General features: G+C 46.0%; 1 protein-coding gene across 1 annotated transcript in view; it reads left to right on the top strand.

Annotated features, from left to right (window-relative positions):
* The window catches only part of slain1a (SLAIN motif family, member 1a), a 149,342-nt gene that overhangs the window by 18,890 nt on the left and 114,217 nt on the right, over positions 1-16,235 (top strand). The window contains exon 2 of the mRNA XM_059969161.1: positions 14,293-14,432. Within this exon, the coding sequence (XP_059825144.1) occupies positions 14,293-14,432 (140 nt within the window). The remainder of the gene's footprint in view (positions 1-14,292; positions 14,433-16,235) is intronic.

The raw sequence follows: 16,235 nt of genomic DNA, 5'->3' as shown, positions 1-16,235 counted from the left end.
AATTAGGTCACCAGTGACTTTATTAAATGAGAGATGTGGCTTGAAGGGATAAGAGACTACATTTGTGTCTATAATTCTACTTTGTTGAGAGAACATTTTTTTAATTTGTTGACATAAATTTAGCCATGTGATGGTACATAGTGCATAGGCCAATCCCATAAACATACATCAAAGAAAGAGAAAAAAAACTACTGATATAAGCTGCTTTGAACAATAAATTTTTGGATTGGGAAGTGTTTGTATTTTGGGACTATTTCACAACATTTTGAAAATCCTAATGTATTTTCTTTGCCTGTTATTGGGTTTAGTGACTCTTAATTCCCAATTTATACTCCCAATAATCAAAGTTCTATGTCAGGATATAAATTTGTAAAATTACCAAATTCTTGATATCTATTATGGCATCTATTTGTTCTCTCTGTGGCATTTTAAAACAAATTGAACTATTTACCTAGACAAAATGTGTGCTAGTTCTGACGCTTGCTAATTTCATTATGGTAAAGGTTAGAAGGTTTCAGGGAAGTTTGTATTGTATCTAGTTTCACATACCATAACAGTCAAAGCTGTTATCATTGGATTGGTGAAATTACTGAAGAGAGGACAGCAATGTGTTGTTGGAAATTACTACACAGTAATTCAGCTCCCATCAGTAAAAGTTATTTGTATTGTACTCTGCCTCCAAAATTCATTTCATTAAAGTCATTAGACTAAATTGCATGGGCGAAGTAGAACAACTGTGAATAAAGTATGGGCAGAAAATGCTGGAAACACTTCACACATGTGGAAATAGGAAGAAAATTAGTATGTGTTGACACTGTGTCGCTATTAACACTAATACCTGGCAAAAAATAGTTTTCAAACTAATAAAATCTGGGAGTGAGTCACCTAATGTCAAAAAATTGTGATGTTCTAATTATCTGCTGGGCTGTAGGACTGTATGGAAAGATCTGGATAATGGGTCTGATAGAATTAGAGCTGGCAAAAGCTTGATAGGCCAGATGGTCATCTGTTTATTGACAATTCTATGGGGTTGTATAATTGCGTCTGTCCCTGCCATGTAGCATGTTTGGCTCTGCTAATGAGAGATGAATTTATGAGTACCATTTACAGCGGCATGCAAAAGTTTGGGCACCCCAGTCAAAATCTCTGTTACCGTGAATAGTTAAATGTGTAGAAGATGAACTGATCTTCAAAAGTCATAAAGTTAAAGATGAAACATTTTTTTCAACATTTTAAGCAAGATTAGTGTATTATTTTTGTTTTGTACAATTTTAGAGTGGGGGAAAAAAGGAAAGGAGCACAATGCAAAAGTTTGGGCACCCGAAGAGATTTGAGCTCTCGGACCTTAATTAGCTTGTTACGGATATGGCTTGTTCACAGTCGTCATTAGGACAGGCCAGGTGATGCAAATTTCAAAGCTTTATAAATACTCTGTCTCCGCAAACCTTGTCCCAACAATCAGCAGCCATGGGCTCCTTAAAGCAGCTGCCTAGCACTCTGAAAATTAAAATAAATGATGCCCACAAAGCAGGAGAAGGCTTTAAAAAGATAGCAAAGCGTTTTCAGGTAGTTGTTTCCTCAATTCGTAATGTAATTATGAAATGACACTTAACAGTTGAGGTCTGGAAGACCAAGAAAACTTTCCGAGAGAACTGTTCATAGGATTGCTAGAAAGGCAAATCAAAACCCCCATTTGACTGCAAAAGACCTTCAGGAAGATTTAGCAGACTCTGGAGTGGTGGTGCACTGTTCTACGGTGTTGACATCTGTACAAAAATGACCTTCATGGAAGAGTCATCAGAAGAAAACCTTTCCATCGTCCTCACCACAAAATTCAGCGTCAGAAGTTTGCAAAGGAACATCCAAACAAGCCTAATGCATTTTGGGAAAAAGTCCTGTGGACTGATGAAGTTAAAATAGAACTTTTTGGCCGCAGTGAGCAAAGGTATGTTTGGAGAAAAATGGGTGCAGAATTTCATGAAAAGAACACCTCTCCAACTGTTAAGCACAGGGGTGGATCGATCATGCTTTGGGCTTGTGTTGCAGCCAGTGGCAAGGGGAACATTTCACTGGTTGAGGGAAGATCGAATTCAAGTCAAGTCACTTTTTATTGTTAGCTCGACCATAACTGCTGGTACAGTACACAGTAAAAATAAGACAATGTTTTTCAGGACCATGGTGCTACATGAAACAGTACAAAAACTACACTGAACTACGTAAAAACAACACAGAAAAAAAATACTACACCTAGACTACAGACCTACCCAGGACTGCATAACGTGCACAAAACCGTGCAGGCATTACAATAAATAATAAACAATAAACAAGACAATAGGTATAGTAGAGGCCAGTAAGTTGGTGTCAGTTCAGACTCTGGGTATTGAGGAGTTTGATAGCTTGGGGGAAGAAACTGTTACATAGTCTGGTCGTGAGAGCCCAAATGCTTCGGTGCCTTTTCCCAGATGGCAGGAGGGAGAAGAGTTTGTATGAGGAGTGCATGGGGTCCTTCATAATGCTGTTGCTTTGGGGATGCAGTGTGTAGTGTAAATGTCTGTAATGGTGGGAAGAGAGACCCCAGTGATCTTCTCAGCTGACCTCACTATCCACTGAAGGGTCTTGCGATCCAAGATGGTGCAATTTCCGAACCAGGCAGTGATGCAGCTGCTCAGGATGCTCTCAATACAACCCCTGTAGAATGTGATGAGAATGGGGGGTGGGAGATGGACTTTCCTCAGGCTTCGCAGAAAGTAGAGACACTGCTGGGCTTTCCTTGCTATGGAGCTAGTGTTGAGGGACCAGGTGATATTCTCTGCCAGGTGAACACCAAGAAATTTGGTGCTCTTAATGATCTCTACCGAGGAGCCATCGATGTTCAGTGGAGAGTGGTCGCTCCGTGCCCTCCTGAAGTCAACAACCATCTCTTTTGTTCACATTCAGAGACAGGTTGTTGATTCTTCACCAGTCCTTTAGCCACTGCACCTCCTCTCTGTAAGCTGACTCGTCGTTCTTGCTGATGAGACCCACCACGATGGTGTCATCGGCGAACTTGATGATGTGGTTCGAGCTGTGTGTTGCAGCATAGTCATGGGTCAGCAGAGTGAACAGCAGTGGACTGAACACACAGCCCTGGGGGGCCCCCGTGCTCAGTGTGATGGTGTTGGAGATGCTGCCTCCGATCTGGACTGATTGAGATCTCCCAGTAAGGAAGTCTAGGATCCAGTTGCAGAGTTCATGCCCAGTAGGCTCAGCTTTCCAATCAGCAATCAAACAACATTCGAACGTAAGTGTCTTTTTTGTCCAGGTGGGTGAGGGCCAGGTGGAGGGTGATGGCAATGGCGTTGTCAGTTGAACGGTTGGGACGGTATGCAAACTGCAGGGGGTCCAGTGAGGGGGGCAGCAGGGTCTTGATATGCCTCATGACGAGCCTCTCAAAACACTTTATGATGATGATGGATGTGAGTGCAATGAACGTGAGTCATTGAGGCAGGACACTGAAGACTTCTTTGGCACGGGGACGATGGTGGTGGCCTTGAAGCACGTTGGATTGGTGGTGCTGCTCAGGGAGATTTTGAAGATGTCAGTGAGAACATCTGCTAGCAGGTCTGCACATCCTCTAAGCACTCTACTAGGAATATTGTCTGGTCCAGCAGCCTTCCGTGGGTTGACTCTGCACAGGATTCTTCTCACGTCGGCCACGGTGAGACACAGCACCTGGTCATTTGCAGGAGGGGTGGACTTCCTCGCCGCCACATCATTTTCCACCTCAAAATGAGCGTAGAAGTTGTTAAGTGCATCTGGGAGGGAGGCATCACCATCAGGTGATGTTGTCCTGTAGTTGGTGATGTGCTGAATGCCCTTCCACATGCACCGCGTGTCACCGCTGTCCTGGAAGTGGCTGTGGATTCGCTGGGCATGTACACGCTTTGCCCCTCTGATGGCCCGGGACAGTTTGGCCCTCGTTTTTGTTAGGGCTGCCTTGTTGCCTGCTCAGAAGGCGGAGCCATTGGTCCTCAGCAGCGCACACACCTCCGCTGTCATCCCTGGCTTCTGGTTAGCGCATGTAGTGATGGTCTCGGACACAGTGACATCTTCGATGCACTTGCTGATGTAGCTAGTCACTGATGCTGTGTACTCCTCTAAGCTGGTAGAGTCACCATCGGTTGCAGCCTCCCTGAACATGTGCCAGTCAGTGTGCTCAAAGCAGTCTTGAAGAGCAGAGATGGCTCCTGCTGGCCAGGTTTTCACCTGCTTCTGAACTGGTCTGGAGCACTTGATGAGCGGTCTGTATGCTGGGATGCACTGGTATTGTATGCTGTATGCTGGGATGACCACATACCAGAGATGTGGGCTGAGTAACTGAGGTTGGGGGGGGCTCCGCCTGGTACGCGTCGGGAATGTTTGTGTAAACAAGGTCCAAAGTGTTCTCCCCTCTCGTTGCAAGGTCCACATACTGATGGAATTTAGGGAGCACTGACTTAAGGTTCAATTAAATACCAGTAGATTCTGGAAGCAAACATCACACCATCTGGAAAAAAGCTGAAGATGAAAAGAGGATGGCTTCTACAACAGGATAATGATCCTAAACACACCTCAAAATCCACAATGGACTACCTCAAGAGGCACAAACTGAACGTTTTGCTGTGGCCCTCACAGTCCCCTGACCTAAACATCATCGAACATCTGTGGATAGACCTCAAAAGAGCAGTGCATGCAAGGCGGCCCAAGAATCTCACAGAACTAGAAGCCTTTTGCAAGGAAGAATGGGTGAAAATCCCCCAAACAAGAATTGAAAGACTCTTTGCTGGCTACAGAAAGCGTTTACAAGCTGTGATACTTGCCAAAAGGGGTGTTACTAAGTACTGACCACGCAGTGTACCCAAACCTTTGCTTTGGGCCCTTTTCCTTTTTTGTTATTTTGAAACTGTAAAAGATGAAATTTTAAAAAAAAGTAATCTTGCTTAAAATATTAAAGAAATGTATCGTCTTTAACTTGATGCCTTTTGGAAATCAGGTCATGTTTTACTCGCTCAGCTATTCACAGTAACAGAAACTTAGACCACGGGTGCCCAAACTTTTGCATGCCTCTGTATTTTTATTATGGACTTCCAGTGCATGCCTCCTATCCACTTTATTTTCCAGTTGCCAGTCAAGTTGGCCTTCTGTACTCAAGGCTGCAGGCAGTAAGTCACCTTCATGTAGGGGCCTCTAAAGCCCCCCCCAAAAAAAAACACAGATGGGCTTTGACATCTCTCTGATGGTCTAAAGCCTTCTGTGAGTTCTTAAATGCTTTTGTTAGTTAGAGACATTTAAAGGCTATTCAAATGTGTTTCGATTCAAATAAAATATCTTTTCACATACTAAAACACAAACAATAAGTTGAAGATGAAGCAAATAGACCATTCAGCCCAATTTGAGTGGAGCAATTCTATCACTCCCATATCCAGACCTTTCCATATAGTCCAGCAGTCCACCAGTGGTCAGCCATCTATATTGCTCCTTTCATCTATCTCCTGGCCCATAATCCTCTACGCCTATTCAATACTCCTGTTCATCTGGAGACTTCTCAAATGCTGTTAGTCAACCACTCTCTCAGGCAGTGCATTCCATGTACTCACCACTCTCTGGGTGAAGAAGGTCTCTCTCTCTCTCTCTCTCTCTCTCTCTCTCTCGTATTATAAAGAGACTCTGCAAATGTAGAGTTCTTGAGCAACACATACTGATGCACCATCAATAACTCACTCTGAGACGTAAGGCGAGATATCGGCTTTTATTGACTGGAAGAAGGAACCAGGAGTGAGTGACCATCATACTATGTCCTGGAGACTGAGAGAGAGCATAGGCTTCAGATCGCCTTTATACAGGGGTCTTAGGGAGGAGCCACAGGAGCAGTCAGCAGGGGCATGTCCAGACAGGCACACGTAGTTCACACATTCACCCTCCCTTTGTTTAAAAGAGTCCCCATGTGGCGAAGTGTCTTACAAGTCAAGTCTATCAGGTGGTCGAATCTGTCGCTGCGATCTACGTAGCACCGGCTGTGATCGCATGGATGCCGGCGACATTGGTGATTGCACAGGGGACGGAGGTTGTGCTTGTTCCAGCCCACTAGGCGCCGATGATCCCTCACGCATGTGCGAGGCTCCTGGTATAACTGCGTACGAAACGCCCGGTATATAAGTGTCGTGAGGAGTCTGTGTCGGGCCTGGTGAGCACGGTATCACCTCGGGTACAGGGTTCATAGTTACCGTGGAGTGTTCGGGGTAGTGGTCTGCTGCACCTGCGGGTGCCAGGTTGCGGATGGAGACCGTGTCCTCCCGCCCATCAGGTAAGACCATGTAGGCATACTGGGGGGTTCGCATGTAGAAGGTGAACCCGCTCGACCAGCGGGGAGTATTTATTGCTCCTCACATGTTTCCGGAGCAGCACTGGCCCCGGGGATGTCAGCCAAACCGGTAGGGTGGTCCCAGTGACAGACTTCCTGGGAAAAGAGAATAGGCGTTCGTGAGGGGTGGCATTGGTGGACGTACATAACAGAGAGCGGATAGAGTGCAGTGCCTCAGGGAGGACCTCCTGCCATCGAGAGACCAGCAACCCTTTTGACTTAAGGGCTAAAAGTGTGGCCTTCCACACTGTGGCATTCTCCCGCTCCACCTGTCCATTACCCCGGCGATTATAACTCGTGGTCTGACTAGTAGCAATGCCCCTAGCTAGCAGGTACTGGCGCAGCTCGTCACTCATAAAGGAGGACCCTCTATCGCTGTGGATATAGCAGGGATACCCGAACAGAGTGAAGAGCTGGCGCAGGGCTTTTATGATGGACGTGGCAGTGGTGTCGGGGCAGGGGATGGCAAAGGGGAACCGTGAGTACTCGTCGATAACACTGAGAAAATAGACATTGCGGTCAGTGGAGGGAAGGGGGCCCTTAAAGTCAACAGTCAGTCGCTCAAAAGGGCGGGTGGCCTTGACAAGTTGAGCCGTGTCAGGACGGTAGAAGTGCAGTTTGCACTCAGCGCAAATTTGGCAGTCCCTGGTCATCGTACTGATGTCCTCCAGGGAGTACGGCAGGTTCCGAGCTTTCACAAAATGGTAAAATCGGGTGACCCCCGGATGGCAAAGTTGTGCATGAAGGGCATACAGCTGGTCGAGCTGTGTGCTAGCACACGTTCCCCGGGATAGGGCATCAGGGGGCTCACTGAGTCTGCCAGGCCGGTACAGGATATCATAGTTGTAGGTGGAGAGTTCTATTCTCCACCGCAAAATCTTATCATTTTTGATTTTGCCCCGCTGTTGGTTGCTGAACAGGAATGCAACTGAGCGCTGGTCGGTCAGCAAGGTGAACCTTTTGCCAGCAAGATAGTGCCTCCAGTACCTAACAGCCTCCACTATGGCCTGGGCTTCTTTCTCCACCGCGGAGTGCCGAATTTCGGAGCCTTGGAGGGTGCGAGAAAAGAATGCTACTGGTCTGCCTTCCTGATTGAGGGTAGCAGCCAGAGCAAAATCGGAGGCGTCACACTCCACTTGCAAGGGAATGGTCTTGTCCACTGCATGCATCGTAGCTTTGGCAATGTCCTCTTTAATGCAGCTGAAGGCCGCGCGGGCCTCAGCAGAGAGGGGAAACGAGGTAGACTTGACCAGGGGGCGTGCCTTGTCTGCGTAATGGGGGACCCATTGGGCGTAATAGGAAAAAAAACCCAGGCACCGTCTGAGGGCCTTGAGAGCGGTGGGAAGAGGGAGTTCTAACAGGGGGCGCATACAGTCGGGATCAGGGCCAATAACCCCGTTTTCCACGACATACCCAAGTATAGCAAGGCGGGTGGTACCAAACACACACTTGTCCCTGTTATAAGTAAGGTTCAGAGCAGCGGCCACTTGGAGAAATCGTTGGAGGTTGGCGTCGTGATCTGGCCAGTCGTGACCACAGATGGTGATGTTATCCAGATAGGGAAATGTGGCCTGCAGTTGGTACTGGTCCACTATCCGGTCCATTTCCCTCTGGAAGACAGAGACACCATTCATGACACCGAAAGGGATGCGCAGGAAGTGCTAGAGCCTGCCGCCCGCCTCGAAGGCAGTGTAGGGGCGGTCCTCTGGGCGGATGGGGAGCTGGTGATAAGCGGATTTCAGATCTATTGTCGAGTACACCTTGTACTGAGCTATCTGGTTGACCATATCCGCGATGCGGGGTAGGGAGTATGTGTCAAGCTGAGTGAACCTATTGATGGTTTGACTATAGTCCACAACCATCCTATTTTTCTGCCCAGTCCGAACAACAACCACCTGGGCCCTCCAAGGACTTGTGCTTAGCTCAATGATCCCCTCCCTGAGCAGCCGGTGCACCTCTGACTGAATGAAGGCCCTGTCCCCCGCGCTGTACCTCCTGCTTTTAGTTGCCACAGGTTTACAGTTGGGGGTCAGGTTGGTGAACAGCGGTGGGGGAGGGACCTTGAGGGTGGAGAGGCTGCAAGTGGTGTCAGTAGCACAGCTGTCGGCCTGCTTCTGGATGGGATGTGTGGGCCCGTGTGTGTGTGTGTGTGTGGTCAGTAGTGGGGTATGTGAAGAAGTCCCACAAATCTGAGGATTCCGGACAGTGAGTGGTGGGAGGGGCCCGTCATATACCATAGTCACACTTTCGAGATGGCTCTGGAAGTCCAGCCCCAATAGCACAGGTGCGCACAGATTAGGCATGACCAGTAGCGCAAAGTTCCGATATTCTGTGCCCTGTACCACCAAAGTCGCTACACAACCCACCCGGATGTCTGCGGAATGCGACCCAGAAGCCAAATGGATCCTCCTACTTACCGGCCGCGTTGCGAGTCCGCAGCGTTGCACTGTGTCCGGGTGAATGAAACTTCCAGTGCTGCCCGTGTCAAACAGGCATCTAGTCCAGTGCCCCTCCACCAGGATGTCCATCATGGACCTTGCGAGCGGGTGTGGGGTGCTTTGGTCAAGAGTTACAGTGGCCAGAGTTGAATCGCCGTCGGGGTACCCGGTCAGCATCGGAGTGCCAGGGGCGGGGCATGCTGACATCGACAAAGATGGCCGCTCACATCTGGGGTACCCGGTAAGCATCGGAGGGTCGGGGGCAGGGCATGCTGACGCCGACAAAGATGGCCGCCCACATCCGGGCATGCAAGATGGCGGCCCCCACGTTTCACCCGCAGCACTGCACTCCGCTCGTAGTTGAGACTTACAGACCTTGGCGAAATGGCCCCGCTTTCCGCAGCTGGAGCAGGTCGCTTCTCGCACTGGACAGCGTTGTCGAGAGTGCTTTTTGTGGCCACAAAAATAACAAAGCACGGGCTTCTGACGGGCCACCACCGTGGTCGGGTTCGGGGAGCTCGTGGAATCGCGACTGGCAGTGGCGTTGGCGAATTCGCTCCCGGGAGCCGGCGGTGACAGGGTCTGAGGTGTCCATGGAACCGGCAGGGAATCGCGCGACTGGACAGCGTCAGCATTATGCAAAGCAGCTTCCAGAGCGTTGGCCGTCTCGATCGCCAAGCGTAAGGTAAGGTCGGCATTCTCCAGCAGTCGCTGGCGCATGTACACTGACCTCAGTCCCGTCACAAAGGCGTCTCGCACTAGCAGCTCTGCATGCTGTTCTGCCGTGAGCGTCTTGCAGTCACAAGGTCGGACGAGTGTCTGTAGTGCTCTGAGAAACTCAGTGCACGATTCGCCAGGCCGCTGTTGCCGGGTAGCTAAACGATGTCTTGCGTAGACGGTGTTCACCGGCCACAGGTACTGTCTTTTGAGGGCGTCCAGTGCCCCATTGTAGGTCGGCAGGTCCCGGATAATGGAGTAAACTTTTGGGGTGACCCTCGAGAGTAAAATTCTGTGCATAACGGCGGGTTCAGTTGCACGAACCTCCTCCAAGTACGATTGGAAGCATGCAAGCCAGTGTTCAAAAGCGAGAGCTGCTTGAGGGTCCAAAGCCAACCTTTCCGGACGTAAAACGGTTTCCTGTTTTAAAACTTCCAGTCAATAAAATTGATGCACCATCAATAACTCACTCTGAGATGTAAGGTGAGATATCGGCTTTTATTGACTGGAAGAAGCAACCAGGAGTGAGTGACCATCATACTACGTCCTGGAGACTGAGAGAGAGCATAGGCTTCAGATCGCCTTTATACAGGGGTCTATGGGAGGAGCCACAGGAGCAGTCAGCAGGGGCATGTCCAGACAGGCACATAGTTCACCACACATACAAGATGCTCGAGGAACTCAGCTAGTTGAGGAACTCATCCATGGAGAGGAATAAATAGTTGCTGTTTCAGACTGAGACCCTTCATCAGGACTAGAAAGGAAGGGGGGAAGAATCCAAAATAAGAAGATGGGTGAGGATTGTCTTTCCCCATAGCCTTACCAATGTCCTCTATTTTTATCAACCTTTGATGTGGAGAAATATTTCCTGCATCTAATCAATCTCACCTCATATGTACCTTAATTATGTTCACACTTCCTCCTCCTCAGGGAGAACAGACCTAATCTTTCTAATCTGTCCTCGTAACTGAACTGTTACATCCTGTGAATATCCTTTACAACCTGGCTAGTGCTCGAGTCATTTGCACATTTGAACCCAAACCAATGAATGTCAGTGTCTCACGTGGGTTTCTAATCATATTATCTACCTGCATTGCTATCTTTGAGGATCTACAAAATGGACTTGTGCTCGGAGGTTCATGTGTTGCTCATTACTGCTTGTGATCCAGCCATGGTATATTCCGGTTTCCAAAACACACACGCTCACACCTGTTTGTATTAAGCTTCGTCAGCCATTTTTCTGCCAATGTCACCAAAACATGGATGCCCATGTGCAGCCTTATACGTGATAACTGGCTGCCAATCTTACCATCACCTGCAAAATCACCGATCTTTTTTCACACGTCCACATCCTAGTTATTCGTGTACCCTCAGCGTTCACTTTATTAGGTACACCTGTACACATGTTTGTAAATGCAAATATCTAATCAGCCAATCATATGGCAGCAACTGAATGCATGAAAGTTGTTGTTCAGAATGGGGAAAAGACGTGATCTAAGTGTCTTTGACCATGGAATGATTGTTGGTGCTGGACGGGTTGATTTGATTACCTCAAAAGCTGCTGATCTCCTGGGATTTTCATGCACAGCAGTCTCCAGAGTTCACAGAGAATGGTGAGGAGAACGAAAGGCATCCAGTACTATGGGCACAAGTGAGAGGTTTAGTTGTTGTTTTGTATGGCAGATATTTTTCTCTTCACACTTCTAATTGGTTAGTGTCAAGCCACTCCTCCAGCTCATGGCCACATCAGTGGTCCAGGGCTCTTGGATCTTGGTGAGAGGGCATGTTTGGACAAGGTGGAGGATGTCCTGGGTTGGAGTACTACAGGGGCAAGCCGGGGTTTGTCAGGTGCCCATCGGTGTAGTGTTTGCTCTGTTTTGGCAGGTTGACTTCTGAGTCTATTTGTGGCATCCAGTTGTATCTGGTAGCTGTAGTAAAGCCCTGGAGAAGTGAGGTGGGGCTGTCGATCAGATTTCCCCCGGGGGTGGGGGGGTGTTGCGGGTGGAATGTGTTGTTGTGCCATTCAGGTATTTAGTGTGTTTGTCATAGGTTGAAAAATATTGACTTGTCATAGTCAAGGTTTTTCAAGTTGTAGAAGGGTTTTCGGGATTTGAATCATGAAGTTGAATGGGCATTTCGTGAGTGAGGTCAGAGGGCAATAGCTAGACAGGAAGGCAACAGTAACTCAAATAACCACATGTTACAACAGTGGTGTGCAGAAAAGTTTCTCTGAATGCACAACATGTTCAAACCTTGAAGTGGATGGGCCACAGCAGCAGAAGACCACAAACATACACTCAGCGGCCACTTTATTATGTACAAGAGGTACCAAATAAAGTGGTCACTGGGTGTGCATTGCAAACAGCAAGGTTCCCAGCACCAGACTTTGTTAGACAGCACCAGTTAGATGCATCTAAATGTAAAAACAGCCCTCTATCATCACCCATCTCCTATTGACCAGTCGATTTTGAATGTAGTTTGACAACATGCCTTGGAACCCATGGTCCCTATTCTTTAGAATCAATCTCAGGTGTCAAAGCCTTACTCGGGTTCTCCCTGGCATTAATCCAAGGGCTGGATGCGAAGTGAATCCCGATCCCCTCTGCAGTGTCAGTGCTATGTTGCTGGACTGATAGAAGATCTCCTTTGAATCAGTGCTTGCTTCCTAACTTGTAGAGAATTAGGCAGTAAACTGAAAAGCAGGATCTCTGGATTACCACCTGTACCACGTGCCAGTGAGGGTAAGAATAGGATGATTTGTCACATGAGTGCGTGGCTGAGAAATTGGTGGGGGGTTGGAGGTGGTCTTTCAGATATCTGGATCACTGGGATCTCTTCTGGGGATGGTATGATCTGTACAAAAAAGGAAAGGTTACACCTGAGCCCAGTTTTATAGTACTGTAGTACTATTGGTAGTATTCTAATTTGTTTTATTTAAATACATAATTTGTCTTTTTTAGACCTTTTTAACTATTTCCATGAAACTTCAGATAATTGGAGCAGTTGCTTAATTGGGCCTGTTGTGCTCCAATTAATTGGAACCCACTGTATTATAACAGTGAGTTAGAAAGTGCAGTTGAACCTGGTGGTACATAGTTTTAGAAGAGCAAATCTTCACGGTGGGTGGGGTGTTTGATTACGCTGACTACTTTACTGATGCAGTGAGAAGCAAAGGCAGAATCCAAGAAGGCGACTGGTTTCTGTTATGTGCCAAAATGTGTCCACATCTCTTGGCAGTTTCTTCCAGTCATGTGCAGAACAGTGGCCATTCCAGGCAGGATGCTTTTTATGGTGCCATCGATAAAAGTTGTTAAGCGTCAACGGAGAAATGCCAAATTTCTTTAACATTCTAAGGAAATAATGGGTTTGCTTAGCTTTCTTGGCTGTGACGTCTTTGTGGTTGGACCAGGACAGACTATTAGTGATGCTGACTCTTAGAACTTGAACCTTTCAACTCTCTTGACCACAACCCCATCGATTTAGACAGAAACATGTTCACCAGTGCCCTTCATGAAGTCAGTGACCAGCTTATTTGTTTTGCTGACATTGAGGGAAAGGTGGTCATGATATTACGTTGTTGGAGATGTGAGATGGGGGCAGGGTATAATGTTAGCTGATATTAGAGATTGCTACTGTAGCAAATGAAAGCTCATGGCAATACACAAGCAGTTGTTCATCTTAATACTCATAGTTAGCATGCAAGGTTTTTAATGTTAAGTACACTATGTTGAGCATTCCTAATCAGAAAAGAGTAATTAAGAATACCTTTCTAAAATTTACTTTCACTATTTTACAGATAATTTTCATTTAATGTATGTATTAGTTTTAAACTTGCCATATAGTCATAGACCATAGACCTCTAAGTCTTATTCTGTCTTTGATGATTGCTCTCAAATGAGCTTTGTGCTTGTTTGTTTTAAAAAAAATCAGAATCAGGTTTAATATCACTGGTGTTGGTTTTGAAAGTTTTTGCTTTTATGACAGCAGTACAATGTAATACATGATAATAAAAATTGTGAATTACAGTAAGCATATATTAAATAGTTAAATGTAATAAATAGTGCAAAAAAAGTAGTGAGGTAGTGTTCATGGGTTCAAGGTCCATTCAGAAATCCGATGGCAGAAGAGAAGAAGCTGTTCCCCTCTTTCTAGTCAGGAGTATATTGGAAAAAGAGAATTTGGTGGGATTGACTTGTCTAACCTCATATTCATCCAAAGATATTTTCATAGCAACATACAGAGATATCTGGAGGAGGCAGCTGGTTGGGTTCAATCCACTCATTTCTGTTGAGCGTTTGTAGGTTTCCCTTGGGATTCTTGTTTGAATCCCTTGAAGCTTAGTGTTCACCCTATCCACTCAGGGACACTTAATCAATGTCACTAATGGCAGTGCTTGCGACTATAACCGTTGTGCATTATTCCTCTTTCTCTTAACAGCCAGGAACATCCTTTATAACGTCTTAATTTCTTTGCCCTAATGTGTGGGACTGTCATCTTTGCCCATCTGATAGGACTCTGGGGAGCTTCACTTTTCTTGTTAAATGCATAGAAGCTATCAAAGGTCATTGATAGATTTGAGCTCTTCCAAAGATTATAATTGACTTCAATTTTCATTAATGCATTTCTTCTTGCCCTGACTGACCGGCATTGAAATAAACTACTGCTACACTACCCATATGTTTGTCAAATTACAAATTAATCGTGGCCTAACTTTAACTACTGTGAGAAATGACTGTGAGCGATGTGCTTTCATTGTAGGTTGTATGTTTCACCAAGAAGGCAGCTGACCATGGAACAGAAAGCCATGAGCCCGCTTGAGTGGTGTAGACAGGTGCTTGATCACCCCGGCCATGAGATTGAGGCAGCAAAGCGATCGTTGTGCTTCAGACTTGACCAAGGTGAGAACAATATACACAAATTACCCAGGTTATGCTACTGACAGCCAAGCCATCTTTGAATAAGCTAACATATATAATGTGAATAAGTAACTGCTTCAGTTTTCATTAATGAGAGGACAATCCCTTGTAATCCCTGCATCACTCTAAAAATACGTTATTATGAATGCTTTAATGTAATTTAATGGAAAAAATGCAATAAATGCAGGAAACCTGCTTTCTGATTTTGTTGGTAAGGCTAGCCTCCTCTTTCCTCACTGATCCGTACATAACAGTTCTCCAAGTTGATGCCTATTGAAGCCCTTACCAGTGTCCAACTTGGAAGTGTATAGCTATGCTTGATTTTTTTTGTGGCGTTGTTAAAAACCTGAGCACCAGGAGCAACTGCAGTGATCAAACAATCAATCTGTAGATAATATAAACAGGGAAATCTAAGAATGTTCAGCAGATCCACCCACGTAAGTGGCTAGTGTTATGTTTCACATTATTGAACTTTTACCCGCCTGACTCGGAACTGTCCAGAGGTACTAATTTGCATTGTTGATAGCATCTCTTGTGCAAGGAAATATTAAATTTTAATTTCAGATGTTGGATTTGAATGTAGTTGAAAGTTCAGATATAGTACAGAGATATAATCAGCTGTATAATCACCTATGCCTATCAGAGCTTCTCTTTAACATTAACACTCAAAAGAATGAATTAAAATTGCTTGGAATGTTATTATTCACAACTGGTGACAGAAAGGGTTTTGCAGTATCTGATTAATTTTGAATAATAGTCTTGTTGTTTTACATTATAATAAGTTCTTTGTGAGTGTTTGAAACCATGAGCAGCTCTGTCGTAAATCAAAAGAGCTTTTATTACATGGCTTTACCTCTTAAGTAATAATGCATTTATATTTGAATGGATATAAAAGTCTTTATGCTGTCTTTTATTACATTGAACACTGGGATAAGAAATGCTTCATAAAGTTAGACAAATGATAGATATTTCAAAATCTTTACAAAGTAATATATCCGTACCTGGGGCTACATGGATTGTCTTTTTTTATTGCAGAACAGGGAGAGCTAATGAGATAGAACCAGAGCAGAGTTCAGTCAGTGTTGCAGGCTTGGGTGTGATGACTGTGAGCGGACCTTTGAATTACGGTGGTTTGGAATTAATGAGAGCAAGGCTACTTTGCAAGGGTCAACCAAACTCTCCAACTTCCGGTACTTCCCTCCCTCTCCCTTCCCCCATCTCAGTTTCACTCTCCCTCCTCCTCCAACTGCCTAACACCTCTCTCATGATTCTGCCTTCTTCTCCTACCCATAGTGCTTTCTGCTTACATTCCTTCTTCACCTTTCCTGCCTATTCCTCCCCTGCTTCTCCTCCCCCACCCTTGATCTTTCCTCTTACTGGTTCTTCACCTGGCACTTACCAGCCTTCTCCTTCCCACCCTCCCCCCCATCTTCCTTATAGGGCTTCTGGCCCGTCCCTCTTCAGTCCTGACACACTGTTCGGCCTGAAACATTGACTGCTCATTTCCACGGATGCTGCCCGACCTGCTGTGTTCCTCCAGCGTGTTGCTGTGAGGCTGGAGTTTTGGATTGATGGCACAGGGTGAAGAAGGCAAAATTATTTCTCTAAGGTTGTTTGTGACATTTCTAACTCAACTAGCTTTTTCACAAACAGGAACGCTATTTAAAGATTTAATGTTGAGGTATTACAAAGTGCTGGTGAAGCCTCACTTGGAGTATTGTGAGCAGCTTTGGGCCCCTTATCTCAGAAAGGATGTGCTGACACAGGAGAGGGTTCAAAGGTGGT

This window comes from Hypanus sabinus, chromosome 5 (genome assembly GCF_030144855.1).
Source record: "Hypanus sabinus isolate sHypSab1 chromosome 5, sHypSab1.hap1, whole genome shotgun sequence".
NCBI classification, from domain to species: domain Eukaryota; kingdom Metazoa; phylum Chordata; class Chondrichthyes; order Myliobatiformes; family Dasyatidae; genus Hypanus; species Hypanus sabinus.
This window is presented reverse-complemented; position numbering and strand designations above follow the sequence as displayed.